The following is a 24,021-nucleotide window of genomic DNA, read 5'->3' on the forward strand; positions in this document are numbered from 1 at the left end:
ATATGTATATGACAGAGCGAGTCCTGTGCCGACTTGCCAGGACTCTCTCTGTTTTGAGAAAAAACTGATTGCTTGGGATTTAAGTTGGTCAAATGGAAACTCTCTCCCTTTATACAGTCCACAATAAATTACTACTGGTAGTTTTTATTTGTAGCTGTGTATTTAAACATTTGTGTTGTGAATGCAATAGAGTATATGGATTACGTGAGATTGCGTATGAGCAAATTCATCAGATACCTTGTGTCCAGGACCAGGACCTGGGCGCTATGGACTGCCTCCTACCATTGGGTTTGTTGGCCACGACTTCACAAAACCAACCAGCCCGGCCTACTCTTTCCATGGCAGGATGAGTAATAACAGTGAGTGGCATTGGGGTAACAGATGCAGTATGTCACAAAACGTTTCCACATGTTCCAACCAGAAACCAAAACGATTTTGGTTTTCAAAAATTTTCATCCAAATGAAAAGAAAAGGAAAGAAAACAAAAAGGTATAATGCTGTGGAGATGCTTTTATTTTCTTCCCACTGTCACACTACATACAGTCAGATTGAGCTGGGTTCAAAAATGATCTGGTCAGATATTGGTAAAAAAGAAAAAAAAATAAGTGAAAACATCTGAGTTAATATCAAAATGCTTCTTCGTGTATTTATATTGAAACACCAACTCAAAAAGTGATTTCATCTTCCCAAGAGTTATCCTTCACACCAGGTTGTACTCCATTGTGTGGTGTAGTAATGGCTCTGTACCCCTAGGGGGAGACAGAACTTCATAGTTCTCTATCTAAGCACGTCTGAAGGTTTTTACTTTATTATTGCAGTGCTTTCTCTCGACTCCAGTCCAGGGCCTCTGTATCATGTTGATGCAAAAATCACTCGCTTTGGAAAGGATGGCACACCTGCATATTCAATGTTGAGTAGAATGAAAACGCAGAGTAAGTTTTCTCTCACTCTTTCTGGATGGATGTTAACTCTTCATACATTTTATTCATCTATATTTCCTTTGGATCTTTCCAGAAACTAAGTTTCATTTGTTGCCTCTGAACTATATGAGCTACACTCTAGGCCTGTCACGATAACAAATTTTGATAGTCCCAGAACTTATTGCAATAAACATTAATATTGTTGTTTTGAGACCATTTTCAAGTAATATAATAGTAATTATGGCACAAAAACGCAAGAACACATGTTCAAGGATCAATATCATTTAAAGACTGGAAGTGGAAGACATTTTAATTATCCAAAATAAGTAAAGAAAACAATACAAACAAATTACAAAGTCTCTGTAAACAAGATTACTTAAAAAAAAAGAAAAAAAAGGCTAGTTGAGACCAAAACACCAAACTGACGATCATTCGGTCTTTTGTAAAAAGAGAAAAAGCGACACATCAAGCAAATGAAAATCAGTGTTTCTTATAACTGATTATGCGATTAATTGATTTAATGTTTATTGTGACAGGCCTACTACGCTCCACCTTTATTATTGTGTATTTATATCTTCCTGTTCTCTGATCAGTAGAAGAGTTATTCAGCACACCTGGACCAGGTACATACAGACCTGAGAAAGCTCCACCCAGCAACCTGCAGCGCAGACCGCCCTCCTACACGATGGGCCGTCGCACCCGCTACCGCACCGTGGACCCGGTCCCGGCTCCCAACAAGTACAGCCTGCCTCCACTCCTGGGCTCTCACATCCCAAACAAGAGAGCCAGCGCAAGTTACACCATGTCGGGTACTTTCAGCACCGGGGGACCATCTGAGGATTTAGCCAAGACTCCCGGACCCTGCCGATACAACAGTACGGACCCTAGTGTGTATCGGCCGCGGCAGCCTGCGTTCTCCATGTTGGGACGTCACGACGTACCCAAAGACAAGACCAAAAAGCCCGGTCCAGGGACGTATAACCCCGAGAACGTCACGGCTCACAAGACCAGAGCACCAGCATACTCCATGGGCGTCAGACACTCAGAATTTGTCACGCCACTAGTGGTCGGGTTTTCTGACTAACATAGGGTCAAATAAACAAGTCTGGAATTTGAAAACAACAACAACAAAAAAAACGCAACAACATATTGCATTTAACATTTTATTTTGTTCTTTAAGTAACGAGGTACTTGTTCGCAACATTTTAAACATTTAATAACAACGATTTTACATAACGCAAACAAAAGTTTAACAGGAAAAACTCCTATAGTCACTCAGTACATAAATGCATCTCGAAGAACAAGGAAAGACATTAAAAAAATATGTTTAAAGTGTACAACTGACAAGTAAACATTCCCCTTCATATTGTAGCATATACAAGGTTTTTATTCACAGTGAACACAAGCAGCTTGCCTCTCAATACAAGCAAAAAAAAAAAAAATGTTGGAATTTTGAAAGGAAAATGTAAAGTTTTCTACACAAATCATTAGAACATTTTTAGAGATATATATGTAGAAGAGAAGTGCAGCTCGATGATGCAAAGGAGCTTTACAGCTTGAAGATCGTTCCCATTCATTCCTTGGGAAGAGGCCTTCTGAAAAGGAGTATGTGTGGTTCTGCACAGTCAAAGCAAGAGAAGACAAGACAAATCAGATTATATAGAAGATAAAATAAGAACAGACTTGTGTGGTTTTGCTTTTGCATAATTAGCAACACACGCTCATTCCGTTCATAGGGAGTGATACAAAACAGAGGATTTAACTGTGAACAATGAAGAAGAAAAAAAACCCAAAAAAACAGCCAAGCAGAAAAGTGTCCGAAAGCCTAATGAGACTCAATAAAATATTTTTAAACTATTTTTGGCAGTTTTATATTTATATATATATATATATATATATATATATAATTTTTTTTAAGAATGAAAAAAACATACTAAAATAAAAATTATATTAATAATAATCAATTTCAGTTTTCAGAACATCGTGGACATTAAATTCTTGTAGTTAGATAAATCACGAACTAATAAGCACTGAAGTTAGTTTCCAGTTCCTGGTAAAGGACTTCTGTGTCAATGTGTTATGATTTCTTAACTTATTAAATTCACTTCCATTTCAAAAATATATTTCCATTTTACCACTAACTCTATAAGGCGGTTTTTGAGCCATGATAAATTTAGCCTTTTTTGAAGATTTTAAAAACGAGCTGCATATGTAATCTCACCATGTTTAGATTAGGAACCCAAGATTGAAAGTTGTCTTGAGGCCATAAAATCAGTGAAACAGACCCATGTTTATGGCTGTGGATCAATGTTTGGGTTATCAGAATCTAGAAAACCAAAAATAGTAACTGTAAAAAAAAAAGTTCAAATCAAATTGTGATGTGGCAAAACAAAGACAGAATTGCCTTTACTTATAAATTGTTGAAGAAAAAGGACATAATTTGTAGACATTTAGGCTTGGACTGGATAAATAACCATGTCAAAGATTTTTTCATACTTTATTAGTTCTGGAAGTCTTTTTTTTTAATGTAGCACTTCGTCATGACTGTGTAAAACATTGTAAATCATAAAATTTTATTTGTAGTGTGATTTTGTCCTCAAGTACATAAAAGCCAAGTCCTGCCTAATACGATAAGAGACATCCAGTAGTGAGTAGTTTATTCTGATCTACAGAGTAAACTAAACTGATGGAAATAAGAAATGTTTCCAATCAGTAAATCCCTTCATGTTCGGGAAAGGTAACAAGAATCAAAGAGTATAATGTATCTAATTTTCAGCCCTAAACTTTCAACTAGCAATTCACACATTCTTGTTTCAAAGAATAATTCTTCCTTAATTTTGAGTAAAAACAAAACAAAAAAAAAAAACACACCCAAAACTCTCTTATACATTTTTAAAGTGGGCAAAATATTTTTATTAATTCATTTTTTTTTGTTCCTTCTTTGCATATTGTCTTTAGGAAAAAACCTGATATCAAATGAAGCTGGTCAGAGCTCAAAGAAATTCAGAAAACAGTGGCATCCAGGAAAAGCCTAAACGGTGCCCCTCTGTCCATACAGACTTCAATATTTGCTAAAGACAAAACAGTACATCAGCACATAATGGAGCACTGAATACCTTCTGTCTTTGTGAAATGATAGGTTGAATGTTACATTTTAATTTGATTAAAATTATCATAATACAATCTCAGGTTTGCTCAGAAATTTATTTAAGAAAATTCCAGTTTATATGTTTTTATATATGCGACTGTAAAAATTTAGAACACTTATTCGAGCAACAAGTACGTTCTTCAGAGCAGATTTTACATTATTCAGAAATCTGTCCTTTGGATCCTTGGTTACTGACCTGGTTTGTGAATCATGTAGTGGATCCAGCCCTGGCTCTGCTGCACCCCCAGTCCTCTCCACTCTTCTTCTGTCATCAGATGGGACGAGGGAACCAGTTTAGACAGCTGCTTCGGAAGCACAACATGCCTGTAAGGAGGTTAATATGATCATATTTCTAATAATCTGCCACGTTCAAAGACGTATTTAAATATTAATGAGATCAAGGTTAGCATAAGCCTGTTAGCATGGTTAACAGTTAGCCGGATGATGTTTTGATTCTACAGGTCAACTGTAATTTAATACCGATATATTTATAATAGTCACTTAACTCATCTCTACGCACAAAAATGTTGCAATAAAAAATAAGCTGGCAGTATATTTTAAGTTATACGACGAGCCACAAAGCTAGAACATTGAGAAGTCGTGATCTTATGTTAACGTTAGCACATAAAAACCAGCATAGAAAACTTGAACAGTGCAGTACCTGTACTCAAACTCCTCATCGTTGTACTTGTCAGAATAGAAAATTTGTTTCTTGGACATCTTATCTCAGTTATAATCCTGTTTCCGAGTGAATAAACTGGCTTGCGTTAGTTACGAGCGTAACAACCTGCTGTCATCTGCCGCTGTTTTCCAACGACAATTCAAATCCCGACCGTTACCCGCTTCCTCCTGATTGGCCAGACGGCAGCTCGCGGACTCAGAGTGATCGTCTAGCTGTGAAAAGATGAGCCACTCATTCGTAAAACCAAGAGCCAGGATATAAATTGAAATAAGTGATATTTTTCTTCCAGAAATATGAGCTTTTATGATGTCTTCTGTTTTTTTTTAATAGTATATATTTTCCTAAACTTATGTTGAGTTCGAAAACTGGCTCACGTGGTGGGACTTGAGTAAGCATAAACTATTGAAGAGCTCTTCAGTGTCTCTCTATCTCTGCGTTGCATGACTTAAGGACAAACGGTCCATAAACTCGTAAACAAGAACGACAAGCAACCTGTACGCGCACCTTTCGCAATGATGTATAAAATATATAATTTCTACCTTGTCCAAAAAAAGCAAAGCAGACATGTAAAGACTGACGACGAACCAAAGGTTGAGTGAAGTTCAAAAATGATGTGTGCATGTGAACCAGGTCCTTATATCCTTGTGGGGACCTAGTTCTGTTTACAATGTGGGGTTGTGAGGACTTCTGCTCCTCATTGGGAAAATGTCTTGATCCCTATGAGGGGGAAATGCTGTTTTTGGGTTAGGGATTAGGTTTATGGCAAAGGTGAATTGACTACTGGCTAGGTGTGCGTGTGTGTGAATGTAAATGACTGAATTCTTTGTAAAACGTCTTTGAGGGCGCAGAAAGGCGCTGTACAAGTTTGATGTCATTTCATTTCCTATTGTCAAAACAATGACTGCAACATTGTTAATGACATCTGATTATTGGATTTAATTTGAATAAAAAAATGAAAATTTTCTCACTATCTGTGTTAGTGTAGGCTTTCTTTTTTTTTCTTGGAAAGAGAGAACAAAACATACTGAGAAATACTTGCTGTTGCTGCATCAGTCAACATACATCGATTACATCTGGTTTATCAGTAACTTTATGACTCAGCAGCAAACAAAAAATAAGTGGTTATTTACGGAAAGGTACGCTGGTTTTATATTTTACCTGTTATCCATTACAAAAATAAGTTGTTCTTACTTTTATTCGTTGTTCTGCAGAACTAGGAGGCTGAAGAACACGTTGTATCAGATGCTTTCAGCTAGAAGTCGCCAGAAATTAGGAGACCTTGATCTTTTTTTCATTCTGAGGTAAATATTTTAAATCTTGATATCATTCTGAATTATTTCCTGCTATTTAGAGTGCTGTGAAAAGCATCTGTTCCCTTACAGATTTATTTTGCTTATTTAAACACTTTTAAGTCTCATATGCCAATAGATAAATTTTAATATCAGACAATGTTAACCTGAGATAATAAATGACAGTATTCAAATTATGACTCCATTCCTTGAGAGAAAATGACAACAACTTGGCCCTACAAATCAGTAAATGCCACCAAAAATGTAATAATTGATTGTGCAGCCCTTGAAGGCAACAGCTGTCTTCATGACAGCCACCCACAGTCTGCTTTTTTTTCTTTTTTTTTCCACAATTCTTAGCAGAATTGGTTTAATTCAACCACAGGAAAGGCATTCCAAGCATAAACAATCTGCTTAATCTCATAAGACAACTTCTCAATTCAATTTAAATCAAGACTGTGACTGGGTCAGTTCAAAACTTTCAGTTGTTTTAAGTGTTTTAGAGAAACTTGCTGGTGTGCTACAGATCATTGTCCTGCTTAATAATCTGAGTGCTCTTGAGGTCACAAATTGATGACTGGAAATTGTCCCTAAGGATTTTCAGCTCTACAAATTGATGATTCTATTAATTTTGACAAGTAGCCTGAAGAAGCGAAGTACTCCAAGACCATCAAACTACCACCCCCATGTTTTATTATAGGTATGGACATTATTTTCCTGAAATGCTTTTTCATTTTTATATATTGGGATTAATTATGGACCTGTGTGACCTGGTCATGGTCACAACACTCCTTAGGAGAAGTAATCCTAAGGAGTAATAGAAATGTATACATGGAAAAATACCTTTTCATGGCTCTGTACACCAAACATATTTTTGTTTGGTATTGTTCTGAATGTTTACATGTTTCCTTCAGAGAATAATTTTATTAAGGTGTGGTAAATTTCTACAAGAAGTAGAAATGATGCAATGATATTTGAAATACTATTTTGTTAGTTTTTTCTTTCAATTTAGGAAATCTGATTGAAGTTAAGAATCAATTACATATGATTCTAGTATAAAATTAGGATAAAATATTACATGCAAACATCTTGTATTAAAGGTGGTGTATTAATTGACTTTTTAAAAACTTTACATCAAGTTGTAATGTTATTCTCTCATCAAAACATACCCGTAGCGTTGCTTTATTCTTTCAAGCATGTTAGAGAAATCCTTTAATCTCCCTGGCAACCATTCGGGGTGCATTAACGCTTGATCTCACCAAGCACCGCATCCCTCCCCGTGTTTCCCTCATAGAGCTCCTCCAGACTAGTGGCAGCAGCAATTAGCAAACATCTGGTGGAACTGCATATCTATTGAGCTCATCATATGACCTACATCCCGGTGCAATGCTCTCAAGGACATTGTCAAAGGCTTAATGGAGCAACATTGTTGTGATCAGGTGCTGAAGGTGGAGTGGCAAAAAGAGCAGGAGCCTCTTAAAAAGACAGAGGTCCAAAGTGCAATGCATTCAATTGCAAAGTCAGATTTCTTTTAAGTCATATTTGATGTAGCATTTCAACTGACAGGCAATGTAACATTTATCAACTTGGTAAAATGTGCTCTGACATTAGATATTAATATTACACATGTCACCAGCTGCATCATTTTGGCAACAAATCAAACTCCGCTATATTTGGAACAGTACCGTCATACAGAAGCAACTTCCCTCAGCTAGAGAGTCCACCAGGGTTAGAAGTTGAAATTTCCCTCAAACAACCAAACTACAAAATATCTGATTCCATTTTAAGGAAGCTAGAAGATCCCAACAATCCCAACACACACACTAGAGGAGCCCCAGATGTTCTTTGGCCGTCCCTTGACTATTCATAATGTTATGGTTAATTGAGTAAACCCCCACTCAATATGAGAGAGTAGAAAAGCGAGTAGAAATGGCAGGGAATTAGTGAAACACACAGGGGAAGGTGCAAGTAAAGAGCTAAAAGGGTCACGCCGAGATGCCTGGTTGCTCCCCTGAGAGGTGGATGAGAGGGTCGAAGGAAAAGACAATCCAAGCAAATGGAAAAGATTGGATGTTGTCAGATGGGTCGTCCTTTAAGATGGTGACTCCATTGTTCCTTTTGTTAGGTGCTTCTGGATAGCTTGGGTGAAATGAGATCATGTTGACTCACAAAATTCACTTCAACTAATTGGTTTAGTCTTGTTCCCATGTCTCTACTATACATTCATGGGTTAATTTTTACTTTATTATAGTACCATCATATTTTCTGTTGCGTATTTGCTGGGCCTTTGCTTCAATATTCAGCCTACTTGTTATTGATTTATGTAAAAAAAAAGAAAAACATCTCATTGATTGCAGGTTAACACACTGAGCAACAGTATTGATTTCCACCTTCTTTTACGCCAGCATCGGAACAGTAAGACTTTTTATTATTGTCATCTAATTAGCAGCAACATAAACCCATTAATAATTAGAAATTCATTGCTCTCTGGGTGCGTGCGGGGATTTTGCTTTCGAGTAACCCAAAATGGAGCAATTTGCAGACTGTAGCTTCACGCAGAGCTGCAGGTGATCTGCAGAATGTGTGCTTGTGTCTCGGAGGAGGGCGGTTAAAAGCATGTGTGTTTCAGCAAATACTGTCTGGGAGCAGCTGGGCAGGGCAGGACTCACAGGCCAATGACATCATCCACGAAGAAGGAGAGACAGTGGTAAGCGCACGAGCCATCTCTCCTTGGGCAGTATGAGGAAGCCGGCCCGCTCAGAGCAGGAGGCGGAGAGCAGCAGCAACAGCAGCAGCATGAGAGCGGGACAGTGTCTGAGTGGCGGAGGTGCACACAGCGCTGAGCTGACTTTGACAAGGATATAGGACGCGGTTTGGGGATTTTTTCTTCTTTTGTTTTCCTCTCCTCTTTCATTACTCCATCCCTCCCCCCTCCCCTCTCCCCTCTCTCCTCCATCCTCTGAAAGTTATCCCCTCTCTCTGAGCTCCTGCTTCAGGCGGCTCCTCCGGGCATGCTCCTTAAGCCAAAGTATGACCGCTTTCGCAACGAGTCTGTAACCTCCTCTGACGACCTGATGCAGAGCTTAGCCATGAGCAGCAAAGTCGTGGCCACACCGGTGGTCTCCTCCTCCGCACAGAGTCTCCCCCTGCCTCCTTTGCCTCCCCTGGATCCCAGCGCCAGGTCCTCCTCCTCGGTGGGGGCCGCAGCCCTGGCAGACTCCCCCTGCCTGGATGGGGAGCAGGAGGCCACCACAACCTTCTGCATGCTCATCCCCAAGATGCCCCAGTGGAAGTTCTCCAACTCCTTGCTCAGCAGAAGCCCATCCAGCTCCAGCTCTAGCAAGGACTCAACCAAGACAGCTTCTTCCCAGGCCTCGTCTTCATCACCGTCAAACAGGACCAGTGGGGCGAGCCCAGCCAGCGGCCCCGTGGCCAGCCTCGCGGCCGTACTTAACTCCTGTGACCCTGTCTGTGTCACCCCCTGTTCCCTGCAGGCCATCCGAGGGCAGCGGGCCGTAGCGCAAGTTGCAGCCTCTGGAGGTCCAGCAGGGCATGGATTCGGGGTCGCAGCAGAGGTCATGGTGAGCCCCGGTGTCTCCAGCGGCTCCAGGTCAGGGATGAACCGCAGGACAAGGGTGGAGGGGATGTGGCTGGGGGGAGAAGAGCTCCACACCAAGGGCAGCTTCATCCATAAGCCGTCTCAGGGTTGGCTGCACCCAGACAAGAAAATTGTGGGACAAGGAGCTTCTTACATTGTCAGGGTAAGTACATTTAAAAAGAGGATAATTAGTTAACTGTTAACCCCAGTGATGCGCTAATCTGTTTTTACTTGACAGATGCAGACTGATTTCCCATTTATGCACCAAAACTTACATCTCTAACTATTACCCTATGATTTATGTATAGATCAGAAATGTTTGGAGTTTTTAGTTGTGAAGTATTTAATATATATCTTTTTTTTTTTTTAATCTGAATTTTTAGTATTTCTCTTGCTTATTAAGATAACATTTGATAATTCTGATGCAAAATAAGTGATGCACTTGTAATTAAAGACTCCCATAGGAAGAAGAGAATATCAAGGCTGCATTTTTTTTTAATTCACATTCATCCAAATGTGAATGAAAAAAAAAACCAACAACAAACAAACCAAAGCATCTCAACAGCAGGCAGTTTGTTATGCAGCTCATGTGGCAGTGCCGAGGGAATACATAATTTCATCCAGATAGACGACTTGGTGCTGCTGGTTAAGGGTCTGTATCATGCTGCACTGAGGGTTTCAGGATAGACGGAAAAAAAACCGCCATAAAATTATGTCTCCTGACTGCGGAGGCTATTGTTGCTCAGCCGCACTTTTAAATAAATACGGCTTTGTGTCACACTGTATTTAAAACAAAAACTGTTTATGGAGCATGTAATCTGCCTGATTGTGAGCTCTGAGTGTGGGAGTGGTTCTCTTTGTGTGGATTTGAGCCTGTTTGCTTTTATCTACGAAGCGAATAGACTGATTTTATGCATCAATTTGATCTGTTGCTTCTCATAATCGTGACTATGAATATGATATACTGTTGTTTGTTTAGTTAGGGGAGGATAAGGGCAACCTTTAGAAATTAAAGAACTTTGTTGTTGTTGTTTTTTTATAAATAATAAATAAAATCAGGGTAGATAAAGTAATCATTAGATGGGAAATCTGATCAATCCGAGCGATCTGAATCCTTACGCGTCTTGTTTATCGTTCGTCTCCCCACGGCGTCCTCCTTGATGACACTTCACCTCTGCTCCCTCCCCCTCCTCCTCCTCCTCCTCAAACTTAATGGCACGGCTCTTGATTACTGCAGTCTGGGGGGCCCGAGTGCGATTTCTAATGACATTACACGAGCGCCATTCATTCCCATATTCAATTACGTTTAATCACAGTCATTTGCATCATGTGACGAGGCAGTTGGATCAGTAGCGGAAGAGGTCGGAATGTTTCGCAAAAGTGCTTTCTCGTCACTGAGCTCTGCTTTCCGAGCTTGGCGTCGCGGGCTCTTCTTGTCTCTGATCGATGTCTCTGTTAACGATCCGAATGTGTTTCTAGGAGTCCGGCGTTGTAGGCGTGGCAACAGTCGTCAGAGACGACCTGTAAGAGGACAGTTTGGAAAATAACAGGATTGCTGTGCTCCTGTATGAGCAGTGCAGCGGCAAATCCATGCAGGGAGGAGCGTTTCACTGCATGTATTAGTGTCAGGGGGACAGTGAATTGGTGCTGCACTGTAATCATTCCAGTGAGCACCTCTCTCTCTCTCTCTCTCTCTCTCTCTCTCTCTCTCTCTATTTGAGTTTGCACATATAGTCAGTCATTCACAGACTTCCAGTCCTCTTCATGGCAGACATATGGATTTCTTAGTCGTGTTTATATCTTCCCGGTGTCCACAAAGACATGTCATGTGTTGTGTCTCCCCTAGTCTGCTACCTCTGTTAGCCAGAGCACTGCCGCAGCCATTAAAACAAGCACTGCAGCTACCACAGCAGGTGTTATGATTACACATATTAATCTCTTTGTACTCTGCTTCATTGCAGTTTTTATTAACAGTCATCTTATGCATATTGATCTTCTTTAATGTGACTTGTTAAGTTTCCAAAAAAAAACAAACAAAAAAAAAACATTTTACTCTCACGCAGAAGATGCATGGCACTCACTGACTGAGCTCTAAAAGGAGAATGAGTTTGGTGTTTTTTGTCCGTTTAGCCGTCATGCAACATCTGTTGTGATTCTTGCCTCCAGATACGAAATTGTGACTCCCCGACATGACAAACAACCCAGCTGCCAGAATTTATCTCAAAGAGAGAGGCTTCCACAACAGAGTTTGAGAAGAGGATACCAGTTTTATTAAATTTGTAAGGAATGTTTCTTGAGAACCTGGTATCTCTAGTCATGGGATGTATATGTCAGAGCTTTAGCCTGGACGAACAACATCCCGATGATGAGAAAGGATGGAGGTTGTGAGCGTGGGGGACGTTGCATCAGCAGATGAAATGGAAAAGGAAAAAAAAAGGGACAAATTTCTTGATGGAAGACTTCCCTCAAGCCTAAATCTGATTAGAAAGCTTATTAAGCTCATTTAGACTCAGAGGTCCTCTATCTGGCTCCTAATCTCTGCTGCGTGGTTGCTTCTTGCAAAGAGCTATCCTCCAAATACGCTGCCTTGTAAAATGTTCCTACTCTTTGAACTTTTCCGCATCTTGTCGTGTCGCATCCACAAACTTTAGTGCATGTTGTTGGGATTTTATGTCTTAAAACACAGTGAAATGAAAAGGACAGTTTTCAAGCTGTTGCTCTGATTCTGTTTATGGCCTTTTCTCAGTCCCAAACCTTTTGCTGCCTCTAACAGACTTTTCTTCAATGACTGCCATCTCTTGTATTTTTTATTCTTTTTTACTGACCACCGTGTTCCACTGTGTTTACTTGCAAGTTTCTCTCCACGCCTTGCATTTGGTCAAAAGTTCAATCATGGATATCATAAGACCAGATAGTCTTCTTGCAAATGCTTGTTGAGTCTCCTTTATGCCTTGTAACAAACTACAATTTGCACAACTAACAGCTTCAGTAATAATGTTACTGAAGAGTTATGGAGCCTTGTCCTGTTGACAGATTCTCCCTTCTGGTTTCTGGATCTCTGCAGCTCCTCCAGAGTTACTATGGGCCTCTTGGCTGCTTCTCTGATCAAGTCTCTCCTGGCACAGCCTATAAACCTTAGGTGGACACTGGACAGCCTTTTCTTGGTTCGTAGTTGTGCCATACTCTTTCTATCTATGTATGGGGTACTGTGCTTTGTAAGATATATGAAGTTTAAGTTATTGTTTAATAGCCGAAGCTTCCTACTCGTTTACTGATCTGTCTGCTGTCTTCCCTGATCTTCATGATGCTGTTTGTTCATTAATCTTCTCTAACAAAACAGTTGGATTTGTGCTGAGATCAAATTGAACTCTTATTTGACTATTTAACTGAAGTACAGGGGTATGAATGCAAATGCATGCCACATTTTTCAGATTTTTATCCTTTAAATACATTTGAAAACAATGCTTTTCTTTCCTCTCTATGCAATGAATATACGGATAACAATAATTATATTGTATTGAAGTTTGGGTCTATAACTTCAGAAAGTGTGAAAATCTTTTCAAGGCAATGTATGAAACTAAAAATGTCATGGAGCCTTCTGTAACGTTTATCCCATTTGCTCGACAAACTGAAAAGCATCACTTTTGAGAGCGCTTCTCATAAGAAGTGTTAACAGTGTTAAAAACTGCTCAGCACTAAACTAACCAAACAGAAGACAACAGATGAGAGTTTTTAGGATGTAAACTTTGTGACACTTCATTACACCGATTCTATTATTCGTTTGTAGCAGGAACAATCAACCAGATATTGAGAAGTGTTCCTGGAGATGATTTTGCCCTATTAATCGTAGCAGACAGAAATATCCCGAATTTTATTCTATGACAGTTTTTTTTTTTTTTTTTTTTCTCACATCGATGCAGACAAGACGACATTCTCACGTGAAGCGCCTGCAGGATCAAACACCCTCACACATAATCGTGCCCCCCCCGAGGCTTCAGAAGCTGCAGCTTGTACGCAATCTGGAGCTCAGTGATGCTAATCTAGTCAAGGTGCCATTAGCACCTTGATTTGACAGCCATTAGTGCAACGCTGTGCTAGACGGTTGCTTTCATGGTTAGTCTGTGGATGTAACATAAAATATAAATGGGAATTATCACGTTTAACAATGGAAAATATAATAGTCCAAAAAGAATAGTGCGTCAGAAAAAAAAACAAACATTTGTACTTTAAGTGCAGAACAGGCTCAGAATCAGAATAAAAATATGTCTCCATGCATACTGCAGAGCCCCATCTGATCTGATGTTTTCCCCTGTAGTACATGGGTTGCATTGAGGTGCTGAAGTCAATGCGCTCCCTGGACTTCAACACACGGACTCAGGTGACAAGGTAAGTCAGCATCCGTCTTTACCGGCTGTGGTGAGTCAGGAGAATTTGATCCAATAAGCATAGTGTTTATTTACATGTCCATATTAAAGTGCTTGTATATCTAGGCGATTGTTTAAATCAAAAGTGCTTAATTAAATGAATTAATTTGATTAGTAATTGGTGGATGGGCAGATTTTTTATTTTTTTTTCTTATAAATGCATCAAAGATGGTTCCAATTCCTTCAGTTCAGACTTGAAACTCTTGGCAAGCGAGTTTCTTTTTGTTTGTCCTTTTTGTTTCCCTGCGCTGCATGTGATGTTGTCATCCTCAACCTAAAAGAAGCGGCCCACTCCTCTTCCCTCCTCCTCCTCTCTGTCTCTCCTCCCCTCCGCCTCTCACCCTCCTATCTCTCCTCTACAATCGATCATCAGTAATCTGAGCCTACCATGCTTCCAAAGCTTAAGTGCAGGGGGGAAAGAAGGAGGATGCAGCAGAGATGGAGTGATAGAGGAGGGGATCTATAATTGATGATGTTTGCTAATGACAGTGGAAAGCTGCAGTGGTCTCTGTGAATGCACCCTGTTGGGTAATGTGTTTGGCTGCAAGTTCTTGAGAGGGAGGAGGTTACGGGTGTGCAAAACAAAACAGCAAAAGAAAAACAAAGGGATGAACCCTGCTGAGGCTGTTCTGGCTGCTTATGGTTTGAACATATTTAATTTTTCTTTTTGCTCCCTCTAAATTTGATTTGGCTGTTCAGATAAATTCAGGTAATTTTATTTATTTATTTTTTTACCCCTTTGTCAAAGTTAGTGAACATGACGACGACGGAAGAAAACAGACAGGGATACATTAGGGTTAGGTTTTAGAACGGTTATATTTGCCCAGGTAAACTCTAAACTTAAATCCAAATGAAAATTTGTGGCAAGACTTTAAAATTGATCGCTACAGACCCTGTCCGTTCGATATGACTGAGCTTGAAAAATACTAAGAAATCTAGGGGAGAAAAGGTCTAAATAGGCAAATTTGGTATTGATCAGTTTTCAAAACAACTGCAACAACTTCATGAAATAAAAAAATAAAAAAGTTGAGCTCCTAATGGGGAACACAGGTTGGTAATGAGTCTCAGCATTTAGATACCAGGACTAACAGGGAAAGACCAGCACTGCAGACAATAACAACAACAACTTCTCTCTCTTCTCCTCCTCCTGCCCCTCCGCCTCCCTCTGCTTTCATCAGCATGAGTCATTTGAACGTGGGTGTTTTTCAAAAATCCCTGAGAAGACCTTTACCCGAGACAAGGCCCAGGACGCTTGCTTTTTAAATATTTATGAGCTACTCGATAGGGCTAGCCGGGCCTGTTGATTTCTGTCCCTGCCGTCCCACGGCGGACAGATAGTGAGCTACAGCCTCAAGTCTACATTATTCTTCACCCCCACCACCAGAGACACACAGAGAAATAAGGCTTTCAGTAGCCATTAGGCCACCATTCCCACAGGTTGCAGCTGTTTCACTGCAGAGTTAGAGCAATCCTGGAGAGAGAGAGAGAGAGAGAGGCGCTTTGTGCAAAACACATGTAAACACAACAAGCATTGTATTTTTCTCACCCCATCACACTGTGATTATTTTTTTTTTCTGTAATTTAGCAGAGAATCTCAGCTTTCACATAACATTTTGTAGAAAGGTTTATGAACAACAGACCAGATAGAAAACAGTTGTTCGCCACTGAATTGTAACAGATTTGGGACACGGCACATCTGACTAAAATCTGCCCTAATTTTTCCCAATTTCTTGTAATTCAATAAAGGACTCTAGTTTACTTCAGAAGACTTGTTTATGACAAGTGGCCAAATGTCTTTTTCATTCGTGTGACCAGCACCCTCTCCACATTTTCTTAATCAGGGAAGCCATCAACAGGCTTTGTGAGGCAGTGCCTGGTGGAAAGGGGGCTTGGAGGAAAAAGGTCAGTAGCAATATTTCACCATGAATCTTTACTTATGCTTACGATAAGTATTATTTTACCAAACACATATATGGTTTTAATTAACTCAGCTAACATCTGTATGTGGTTGCACTCATTTTTCTTTCATTTAGACCCTAAACAAAGCTCTGCAGTCAGTCATGGGAAAGAGTAACCTGCGATTTGCAGGCATGAACATCGCTCTCAACATTTCTGTAGATGGCCTTGGACTTCTCGTCCCAACCACACGACAGGTGAAATGATCTACTGCTAAAACCTGAAAGACTAAATTAGACAGCTCGCCTTATTTAGTGTTGGTGCCCTTCAAGATCTGTAGTCGTGTGAAGGTCTTTGAAATCCAACTGCACAGAGCTCTCACTCATCTGGACAGCAAAAACACTCATCCAGAAACCGATGTATAGCACAACCATTCTCTAGAGACAAATAGATAAACTTTACTTGTTCTGCTCGAACAAGTAAAGTGGGTCAAACAAACTCTTATCACAATGAGGACCAGAGTGTCTCAAGGCCGTGCAAATCATGGCTTTTCACGCTGCCCAAGTCTGCATCAAAACATGATCTTGTTCATGTGTAAAGGGAAGAAGACAAACACCTAGAGGGCTGATGCAAAGACAACATTTGTAACATGGACAAAAAGACGTTAGGAGTCTACAATTTCTACAGCCCGAGCATGCACCCCCCTAGCAACCACAAGAATGCGGTGGAAAGACTGTATTGCATTAAATCCTTCTGAATCCAAGAATAAAACTGGAACCCTGCACTTTCTGGAGAAAGTGAAACAAATATCCCTCCTGGCCAGCATTCTCACAACATTCCACAAAGCTGTTGTTGAGAGTGTGTTGACTTACTACTTCGTTCTTAGCTTGGTACTTCAGCTGCAACGTGGAGTATGAAGACAGTGGGTAGTGAGGGAAGCTGAGGAGGACATTGAAGGTTTTCCTAACATTTATCCCAGATCTGTACGAGGGCAGCTGCAGAAACAGAGCTCTGACTCCTTACTTGGGCTTTATCTGACAACTTCTGTGGTCAGATAATTATTTCATATCTTTATCTATTTGTATACCATAGGACAAAAATCAGTCAATCAATTTAATTAACTGACTGAGTGACTTTTGGTCCTGCTGGATCATTGATTCCCAGTCAAGTTCTTAATTTTGTAAAAGCATATTTGACTGTACATGTCTTTAGATTGCATTAAATGGTCTCATGCCATTCATTTTCACACATGTGTATCTTGCAGGTGATTGCACACCATCCCATGCAGTCCATCTCATTTGCCTCTGGAGGAGACACAGTGAGTGTGGCATTTTTAACCCCCAGACTCTCCATGCCTGCTGTTTGGAATTTACATTTTCATCTTAACATATATCAATTATATTTTACTGGTTTCCAATCTTGTGGCCCGAAAATCAGTTAGTTTACTTAAGAACCTCTGATTTACGTTTGGTCTAATAATTGGACTTTCCATTTTCTTTGCTGCAGGACACACCAGACTATGTTGCATACGTAGCCAAAGACCCAGTAAATCAAAGAGGTAAAGTTTATTTTTCTGTGCACAAAGAGTTTATACTCCTTTAAATTTGCATTTATCAGCATATAAAATATCGGCATTGCATTTTACATATACTGATGATGTGCGCGGGTACTTGATTTTCTGTATGGGTCCATAACCCTTTGGATTTTTTTTTTTACAGCATGTCACATCCTGGAGTGTTCGGATGGCTTAGCCCAGAGTGTCATCAGTACCATTGGCCAGGCTTTTGAGCTGCAGTTCAAACAGTATCTACACAGCCCTCCTAAAACCATGTCATCTGTTGAGAGGTAACACAGTCCTGAAACAACAGCAATACATGAAGTCATAAGTAAACATCAAAAACAAAGAAAAGTGTTAAATCTTAGGCTTTTCAGGCCTTTGTGCTGCCTCATACGTAGAGCATATTGGCGACATTAGAAAACTTGACCTACTGTTAATCTTTTAATACTTTTGTTCTTGTGTTGCTTTCGTGTGTGAAACTTTGAACGCTTGGATATTTTCGCACTTTTACCAAGCATCAATTATTGAATGACGCTTTTGCAAACACAGGGGAAACTCAAGCTTAGCTTTATCTTCCGTTCCGGTTTCAAATAAACATCCGCCTTCCTGTGACCAGCAGCAAGTCTTCATATTTTTGTAGATCACATTTGGACGTTGCACAACCGTAAACTGAGATTTCCTTTTTCTAATTAATTGTGGCAAGAAGTTGAACTGGAAAGCATTTAGAAAATCTTAGGTTATTCACTGTGACATTTAGCCATGAATTCAGAGAATGCGCATTTGACTTTAGGCCCATCAGGACAGAGGAGCCGGTGTGGGGCGAGGACGAAGATGCATCAGAGCACGATTACTACAACAGCATCCCGGGGAAGGAGCCCCCTGTCGGGGGAGTCGTGGACTCTAGGCTGAGGCCCACCGGGGCCCTGCTGGGTCACATCCACACCCAGCCACAGAGCAAGACAGCAACTCAGGTGAGCATCATGATATCCTGTCAAGTCAAGCTGTGGATTCTAAATGTGCATTTGTGACTCTTTGCTAAGAACAGTGTAGGTGAAGTTCTGTCTTTATACACCTGTAAAGTTGACATGATAACTTATATGTAATATTGATATTTTTCAGCTAAATTTTGACATACTCTTATAGTTTTTATTCAGCTTTAACACTGAAGCTGCCGGGCAGTGACACGGCTGTCTTGCAATCCAATATTTTCACAGATGTTATATAAAGTACGGCTGACCTTCATAATCTGCTATATAATTAAAGTTTATTACCAAAATGCCTTGTTTGACTTAGCATCCCTCAAACCGGTTATGATGTGTTTGTCTGCTGCTTCCCCCACATTAAAACAGAATTACACCACACAAGCTCCCAATATATGCGCTATAATTCATCTTGATATGCCTCCACCATAACTATTAAAGACATGATTGCACAAAAAGAAACTGTGCGCCTCTCGCTATGCTGCCCCGTTCACTGTATGCAGACGTACTATGGGGAATATTTAAATTGTGTGTTTCAGAACTGCATTGAAGGGAGAAGAGGTAACTGTGTGTTTAAAATGTGTTGTTGTGTTGACAGATGGGCGCACAGGCCAGGATAGAGCAGGGATCTTATCCACTCGGCCAACTCTGTTATGAGCTTCACTGGGACACTGAGACGACCTGTGGCTCAGGTGAGACACCTTGTGGCCGAAAGTGGCTATTGCAGTTTCGAAACGACGTACTTGCCCCCGGATAAAATTCTTCTATGTAGTTCCCCCCCCCCTCCTTCACACTTACATGTTTCAGATCAAATAAAACAAATAAAAGTTCGAGTAAGTGCTAAAAGAAATTTTCAATAATAATTGCATCAAGAGAAAAATTCTACCCTATCATAATTGGCCCAATGTGAAAAAGTATTTGTCCCCTTACACCTAATGACTTAGTAGCACCAACCTCCATAAAGTGTTTGCAATAACTAGCTAGACCACGTGACTTTTTGTTGCTGTGGAGGTTCACTGTTGTTTTCAAAAACGTCTTATTTCTGTCATAATCAGTAAGTATTTGTACTTTTAGGTTCTCACTTTATTCTTTGAGTTTGGCAATAATTGTTCATTGTTAAATTTTGAACTTATTTATTTGTATTCAATTTCTTAGTTTTTTTCTTACACTCTTTTGGTATTGCTTTATGCTTACATTCTTGTATTAGTATTTAGTTTTTGATTAGTTTGATCCTATTGCATGAATTCAACAATGAAACATGCAAAGAGGTTAATCCTTTTACATTGTGCTTTATAGCATTTATGATAACAGTTTACTATGGTTAAGTTTTTGGATATTTGATGAGATTAGCCTTTTCTACCCTCCTTGATTTTTAGGCCAGATATATATATATATATATAAAAAAGATGTCTGTGTGATTCTTGTATGAAAAAACAACTTAGGTTAATGAACTCTGTTGGAGAGTCAAATTTTAAAACTGTTGTCACTATAACGAGATGTTATAAAAAATTCTTAAAGTGTTATTTTAATTGGATTTTGTCTCATTTCTTGCATTAGATGGTTACTTGTGTGCTGATGGTCAGCCACCAGGCAGCAAGGACTATGAAGAGCACCAGTATGTAAATACACAAAGTTTGGAAAACCTTGAATCTTTTACACATGGAGCAGATGGACATAAAGGGGCTAGACCACATGACAGTCCCAAAAAGGACCTCTTTGATATGAGTGAGTGTTGAGATTTACTCTAGACACGCCTAAGGAAGTGGAAAAACGGAAGCAGAACAGCTGAACCGAATAACTAAACCTCTTGTGCCTCTGCAGGGCCCTTCGAGGATGCCCTAAAGCTCCACGAGGCATGTGGAGGAGCTGTTGGCTCCGGCGTATTAGTGGGTTCTGGTTCTCAGGTTGGAGGTGTTCGAAACTTAGAGGATCAGTGGCCCAGCCCGCCGAGACGCAGAGCCCCCGTGGCTCCGAACGAGGAGCAACTGCGCAGGGAAACGTGGTACCACAGTCGCATGAGCCGGAGAGACGCAGAGAAACTCCTGGTTCGAGACGGGGACTTCCTGGTCCGTGAGAGCACCACCAACCCTGGCCAGTACGTGCTAACAGGCATGCACTGTGGCCTGCCCAAACACCTGCTGCTAGTGGACCCGGAAGGAGTGGTGAGTCTGTGTCAACTCACACCAGAACAAAATAAAGCAATTTGTCTGTCTTTTTTGACACCAAAATTTTGCTTGCGTAATGCAAAACTTGTTTATCCCCGTACAGGTCCGAACTAAAGACATGTTGTTTGAGAGTATAAGCCACCTCATAGCGTACCACTTGAAGAACGAGCTGCCAATTGTTGCAGCGGAAAGTGAGCTTCATCTCAAGCAAGCTGTCCGGAGGAAACAGTGAACCACCCGGGTTGTTGTGAGATGGTAAGATGCAGCGTGCGTTGATTTTAAAAGTGGAGATCATTATTTGAACGGTTTTACATGCAAATATTAAAAGTTGTTTGCAGCTTGACACTCTAAATGTTTTACCAGTCAGAGCAGTTGTTGCTTTCCATGTGGTAAAATAAATAAAAAGATTACAGATTAAAAATGTAATCATTTCTGTGTTGAAAAAGAAGTTATTACCACTGAAGATTTTTAACAACCACAAACTTTGATAGAAGTTTTAAATGATGGAGCCACACTAAGTCACCTATAATTTTTAAGCTTAAGAAAATAATGCATGTTTTTTTTTAAACTTTACACTGTAGCTTTACACTCAGTCAATTTCAGTGGAGCGTATAGCTGTGATCCAGAAATTTCCGGTTTTGCCTCAGATTCTAAGTGATGCTTAGTTGTGGACATTAATTGTGCCATTCCAATAAATATGCTTTAGTCTAAATATTTTCATTGTGGTTCTAGTTCCTTATCCTGCTGGGCTTGGAAAATTAACCTCTGCTTCAGTCTCAAATCTTTTGCATATTTTGTTTCCCTGATTTTAATTAAAAAAAAAAAAAAAAAAAAAAGAAGAAGAAGAAGCAGCTGACAACCAATTATCCTTTTCCCACATCACATTTTGTTGGTATAAAAACTTTTAAAAGACACTGTAGCCACTAAAGGACTATGGAGGTTTCATATCAGTGTGTGTCGTGATATATAAGTTGCAGTTTACGTATATGTTATATTAAATGGAAATATATTTGATTCACACAATACGTTATTCTTCAGTAACCATAATCTGTTTCTCTCCGTCATTTTTCGCAGCTGAATTCGTCTGGACTCTGGGAAACATTTGTCCTAAGAACTGAATAATGATTTTTTCATCCTGAAAGAAGACTTCTACTTTTTTTGCCTTGAACATACTTCCCATGAAAGTGCAGAATCAAGTCAAGCTCCTTCTTTCCTCTGGCTGTCGGGCTAAACCAAATGTTTCATTGTACGTCATAAACTCCTCGACGTGCGGACCAGAATCCAGAATGCCACATCATTTTAAACGTAAAAAAAAAATAAATAAATAAGTGCTTCCAGCAATCCACGACCACATTGTTACCGGACATTCTTTCTGCCAACAATGAACATGACCAGAGGAAAAACCGATTATCTGTCACAGATATAAACTCGAGACGTGTCAGCCTTCAGATTGAGAAGCAAATTTCGTCAAGTATGCAGGAAGTGACTGCAGGTTTGCGTGTCTGAGACGCAACAGACGGCCGTCTCTCTCTCTCTCTCTCTCTTTGGGATGCAACGACTTGCTATTTCTACATCGGTCTCCAGTGTCCGAGAAGGCACAAAGGACAAACACTGATTCGGTGTACGAGCTGCACACGCTTATGTGCTTTACATTTTGCCACAGTATCAGCAAAAACGTGAAGCTTTTCTACATTTTCATCAATTAACATATGTGGTCTTGTTTGCTGTTTGTAAGGAGCTGATCGCAGTACAATGAACTTTCACGAGCCTGTGACCGAGCAGACTTTACTCTGCGATGAATCCTGAGTCAAAGCTAACGTCCTCATTTCTAACTAACTGTGCAGGTACATCCCAATGAATTGGAATATCATAAATAGTTTAAGTCTGTAATACAATTAAGAGTGAAATTCATATATTCTATAGATACATCATGACACACAGTGGACATCTCCTAAGCATTTATTTATCTTAATCTTATTGATTAATGAGATATGTTTCCAAGAAAAAAATCTAAATATTAAGATTTTTTTTTTTTTACTATTTAATTACAACCAAGACAGAAGCTGGCTGTTCATAAAGTGCTGAAAGTTCATAAAGGGCTGTTCAGCGAAGGTGACACACGGGTGAATGACAGGACGTTGAATATGACTCGTATTCAAGTTGCTCCTGCAACAGAGACACACGAAGCGTCACACTAAAGAGAAAAGGCACTGGACTGTCGCTCAGTGGTCCAAAGTCATAATTTTAGATGAAAGTAGATTTTTTTTATTTTCATTTGAAAGTGTAGGTCCCAGAGTCTGGAGGAAGAGTGAAGGATACACAGCCATCTGCTGGTGTTGGTCCGCCGTGTTCTTTCAAGTTCAAAATCAACGCAGCCATCTGTCTATCAGGGAATTTCAGCGCAATTCATTCTTCCCTCTACTTACAAGAAGTAAGGAGATGCTGATTTCATTTTTCAAGAGAACTTGGCGACTGCCTAATACTGCCAAAAGTACCAATGTCTGCTTTAATGACCTTGGTAACACTTTGCTTAATTGGGCAGACAACTGTCCTTACCTTAACCTCAGACAGAGGTTACTTTTTTGAATTGAATAACTAAATTAAAGTTTTAATTCCATTATTTGTTGAGCGGTACCTGCATGTGTTTTTCCCAGTGCCTTAATAACTACTACACTGGCAGGCATTTGTCTCAGTGTATATAGTGTGCAGTTCTCCACTCATTGCAAAAAGACTACATTTTCTTGTCATGCCAATGAAAAAGATAAACAAGGTTCAGGATAATTAAGCTGTTATATTTGTAAACAGTGATGTAAGCTGCTCCCGTTTTCTGCTAGATAATCACAGCTGTTTTTGTTATCAATCTCTTTTGTGAGATCCTCAGAAAAGATGTCCTTTCCTTTCGCCGACCGCTCTCCTCTGCAGTGATTGGACGTAAAATAGCGATAAGGATGTGCAATCCCTCCGTTTGTCCCGGCTCAGGAAAATTCAGTACTTTGCTGACCATGTTTTGTGTCCACATCTCTGTATTTAAGCTAAACAGGTTTGTGTTGTTTCTTCAGGGCACACCAGGAAGTGGCTCATTACATCTGTGTCACTGTAGTACTTTTGGATTGTATTTTTTTCCTTCTGTGTATCAAGGACAGGTCAATTCTTTTGATGAGAATGTGAATATTTTGTTAATGCTTCCCCCCCGCCCCCTTTTGCTTTCTCAGGAATTTCTCCATTTTCCCCCCCCTTCTTCACTGTTATGTTTAGTCAATAAAATCAATTATGAAAGGGTACAGATAAAATAGTGTGTTGTTAATTGTGACTGCTTAACTTTCTCCATTGACAGAACCTTACCCCCACTTACTAGCATCAG

At 39.9% G+C, this 24,021-nt stretch overlaps 3 protein-coding genes across 5 annotated transcripts in view; 2 read left to right on the top strand and 1 right to left on the bottom strand.

Moving 5' to 3' along the window:
• Nucleotides 1-2,362, top strand: part of cimap1d (CIMAP1 family member D) — a 3,105-nt gene extending 743 nt beyond the window's left edge. The window contains exons 3-5 of one of the 2 annotated variants that reach the window (XM_016674621.1): nucleotides 249-359; nucleotides 819-932; nucleotides 1,514-2,362. In XM_016674621.1, coding sequence (XP_016530107.1) covers nucleotides 249-359; nucleotides 819-932; nucleotides 1,514-2,004 — 716 coding nt within the window. In that variant the 3' untranslated portion in view covers nucleotides 2,005-2,362. The remainder of the gene's footprint in view (nucleotides 1-248; nucleotides 360-818; nucleotides 933-1,513) is intronic. The other variant, XM_007558762.2, reaches the window with a different exon arrangement.
• On the bottom strand, nucleotides 2,072-4,917 carry cks2 (CDC28 protein kinase regulatory subunit 2). The gene is made up of 3 exons (XM_007558737.2): nucleotides 4,730-4,917; nucleotides 4,265-4,392; nucleotides 2,072-2,537 (listed from the first exon to the last, which is right to left on the bottom strand). Exons 1-3 carry the CDS (start codon nucleotides 4,786-4,788, stop codon nucleotides 2,494-2,496), a joined length of 231 nt encoding a protein of 76 aa, XP_007558799.1. The 5' UTR covers nucleotides 4,789-4,917; the 3' UTR covers nucleotides 2,072-2,493.
• A 3,600-nt stretch (nucleotides 4,918-8,517) lies between these two features.
• Nucleotides 8,518-23,938, top strand: shc2 (SHC (Src homology 2 domain containing) transforming protein 2). 2 transcript variants are annotated; one of them, XM_007558739.2, is made up of 13 exons: nucleotides 8,520-9,800; nucleotides 13,953-14,023; nucleotides 15,903-15,963; nucleotides 16,095-16,214; nucleotides 17,222-17,275; nucleotides 17,464-17,515; nucleotides 17,676-17,802; nucleotides 18,306-18,486; nucleotides 19,094-19,187; nucleotides 20,053-20,220; nucleotides 20,317-20,657; nucleotides 20,764-20,915; nucleotides 21,735-23,938. In XM_007558739.2, the coding sequence occupies exons 1-12, from the start codon at nucleotides 9,051-9,053 to the stop codon at nucleotides 20,890-20,892; spliced, it is 2,148 nt and encodes a 715-aa protein (XP_007558801.1). In that variant the 5' UTR covers nucleotides 8,520-9,050; the 3' UTR covers nucleotides 20,893-20,915; nucleotides 21,735-23,938. The 2 variants fall into 2 exon arrangements, with proteins under 2 accessions (XP_016530092.1, XP_007558801.1); XM_016674606.1 differs by lacking the exon at nucleotides 17,222-17,275 and having other exon boundaries at nucleotides 8,518-9,800.
• The last annotated feature ends 83 nt before the right edge of the window (nucleotides 23,939-24,021 follow it).

The sequence above is a fragment of the Poecilia formosa genome, unplaced genomic scaffold (genome assembly GCF_000485575.1).
Source record: "Poecilia formosa unplaced genomic scaffold, Poecilia_formosa-5.1.2 Scaffold98, whole genome shotgun sequence".
NCBI lineage: Eukaryota > Metazoa > Chordata > Actinopteri > Cyprinodontiformes > Poeciliidae > Poecilia > Poecilia formosa.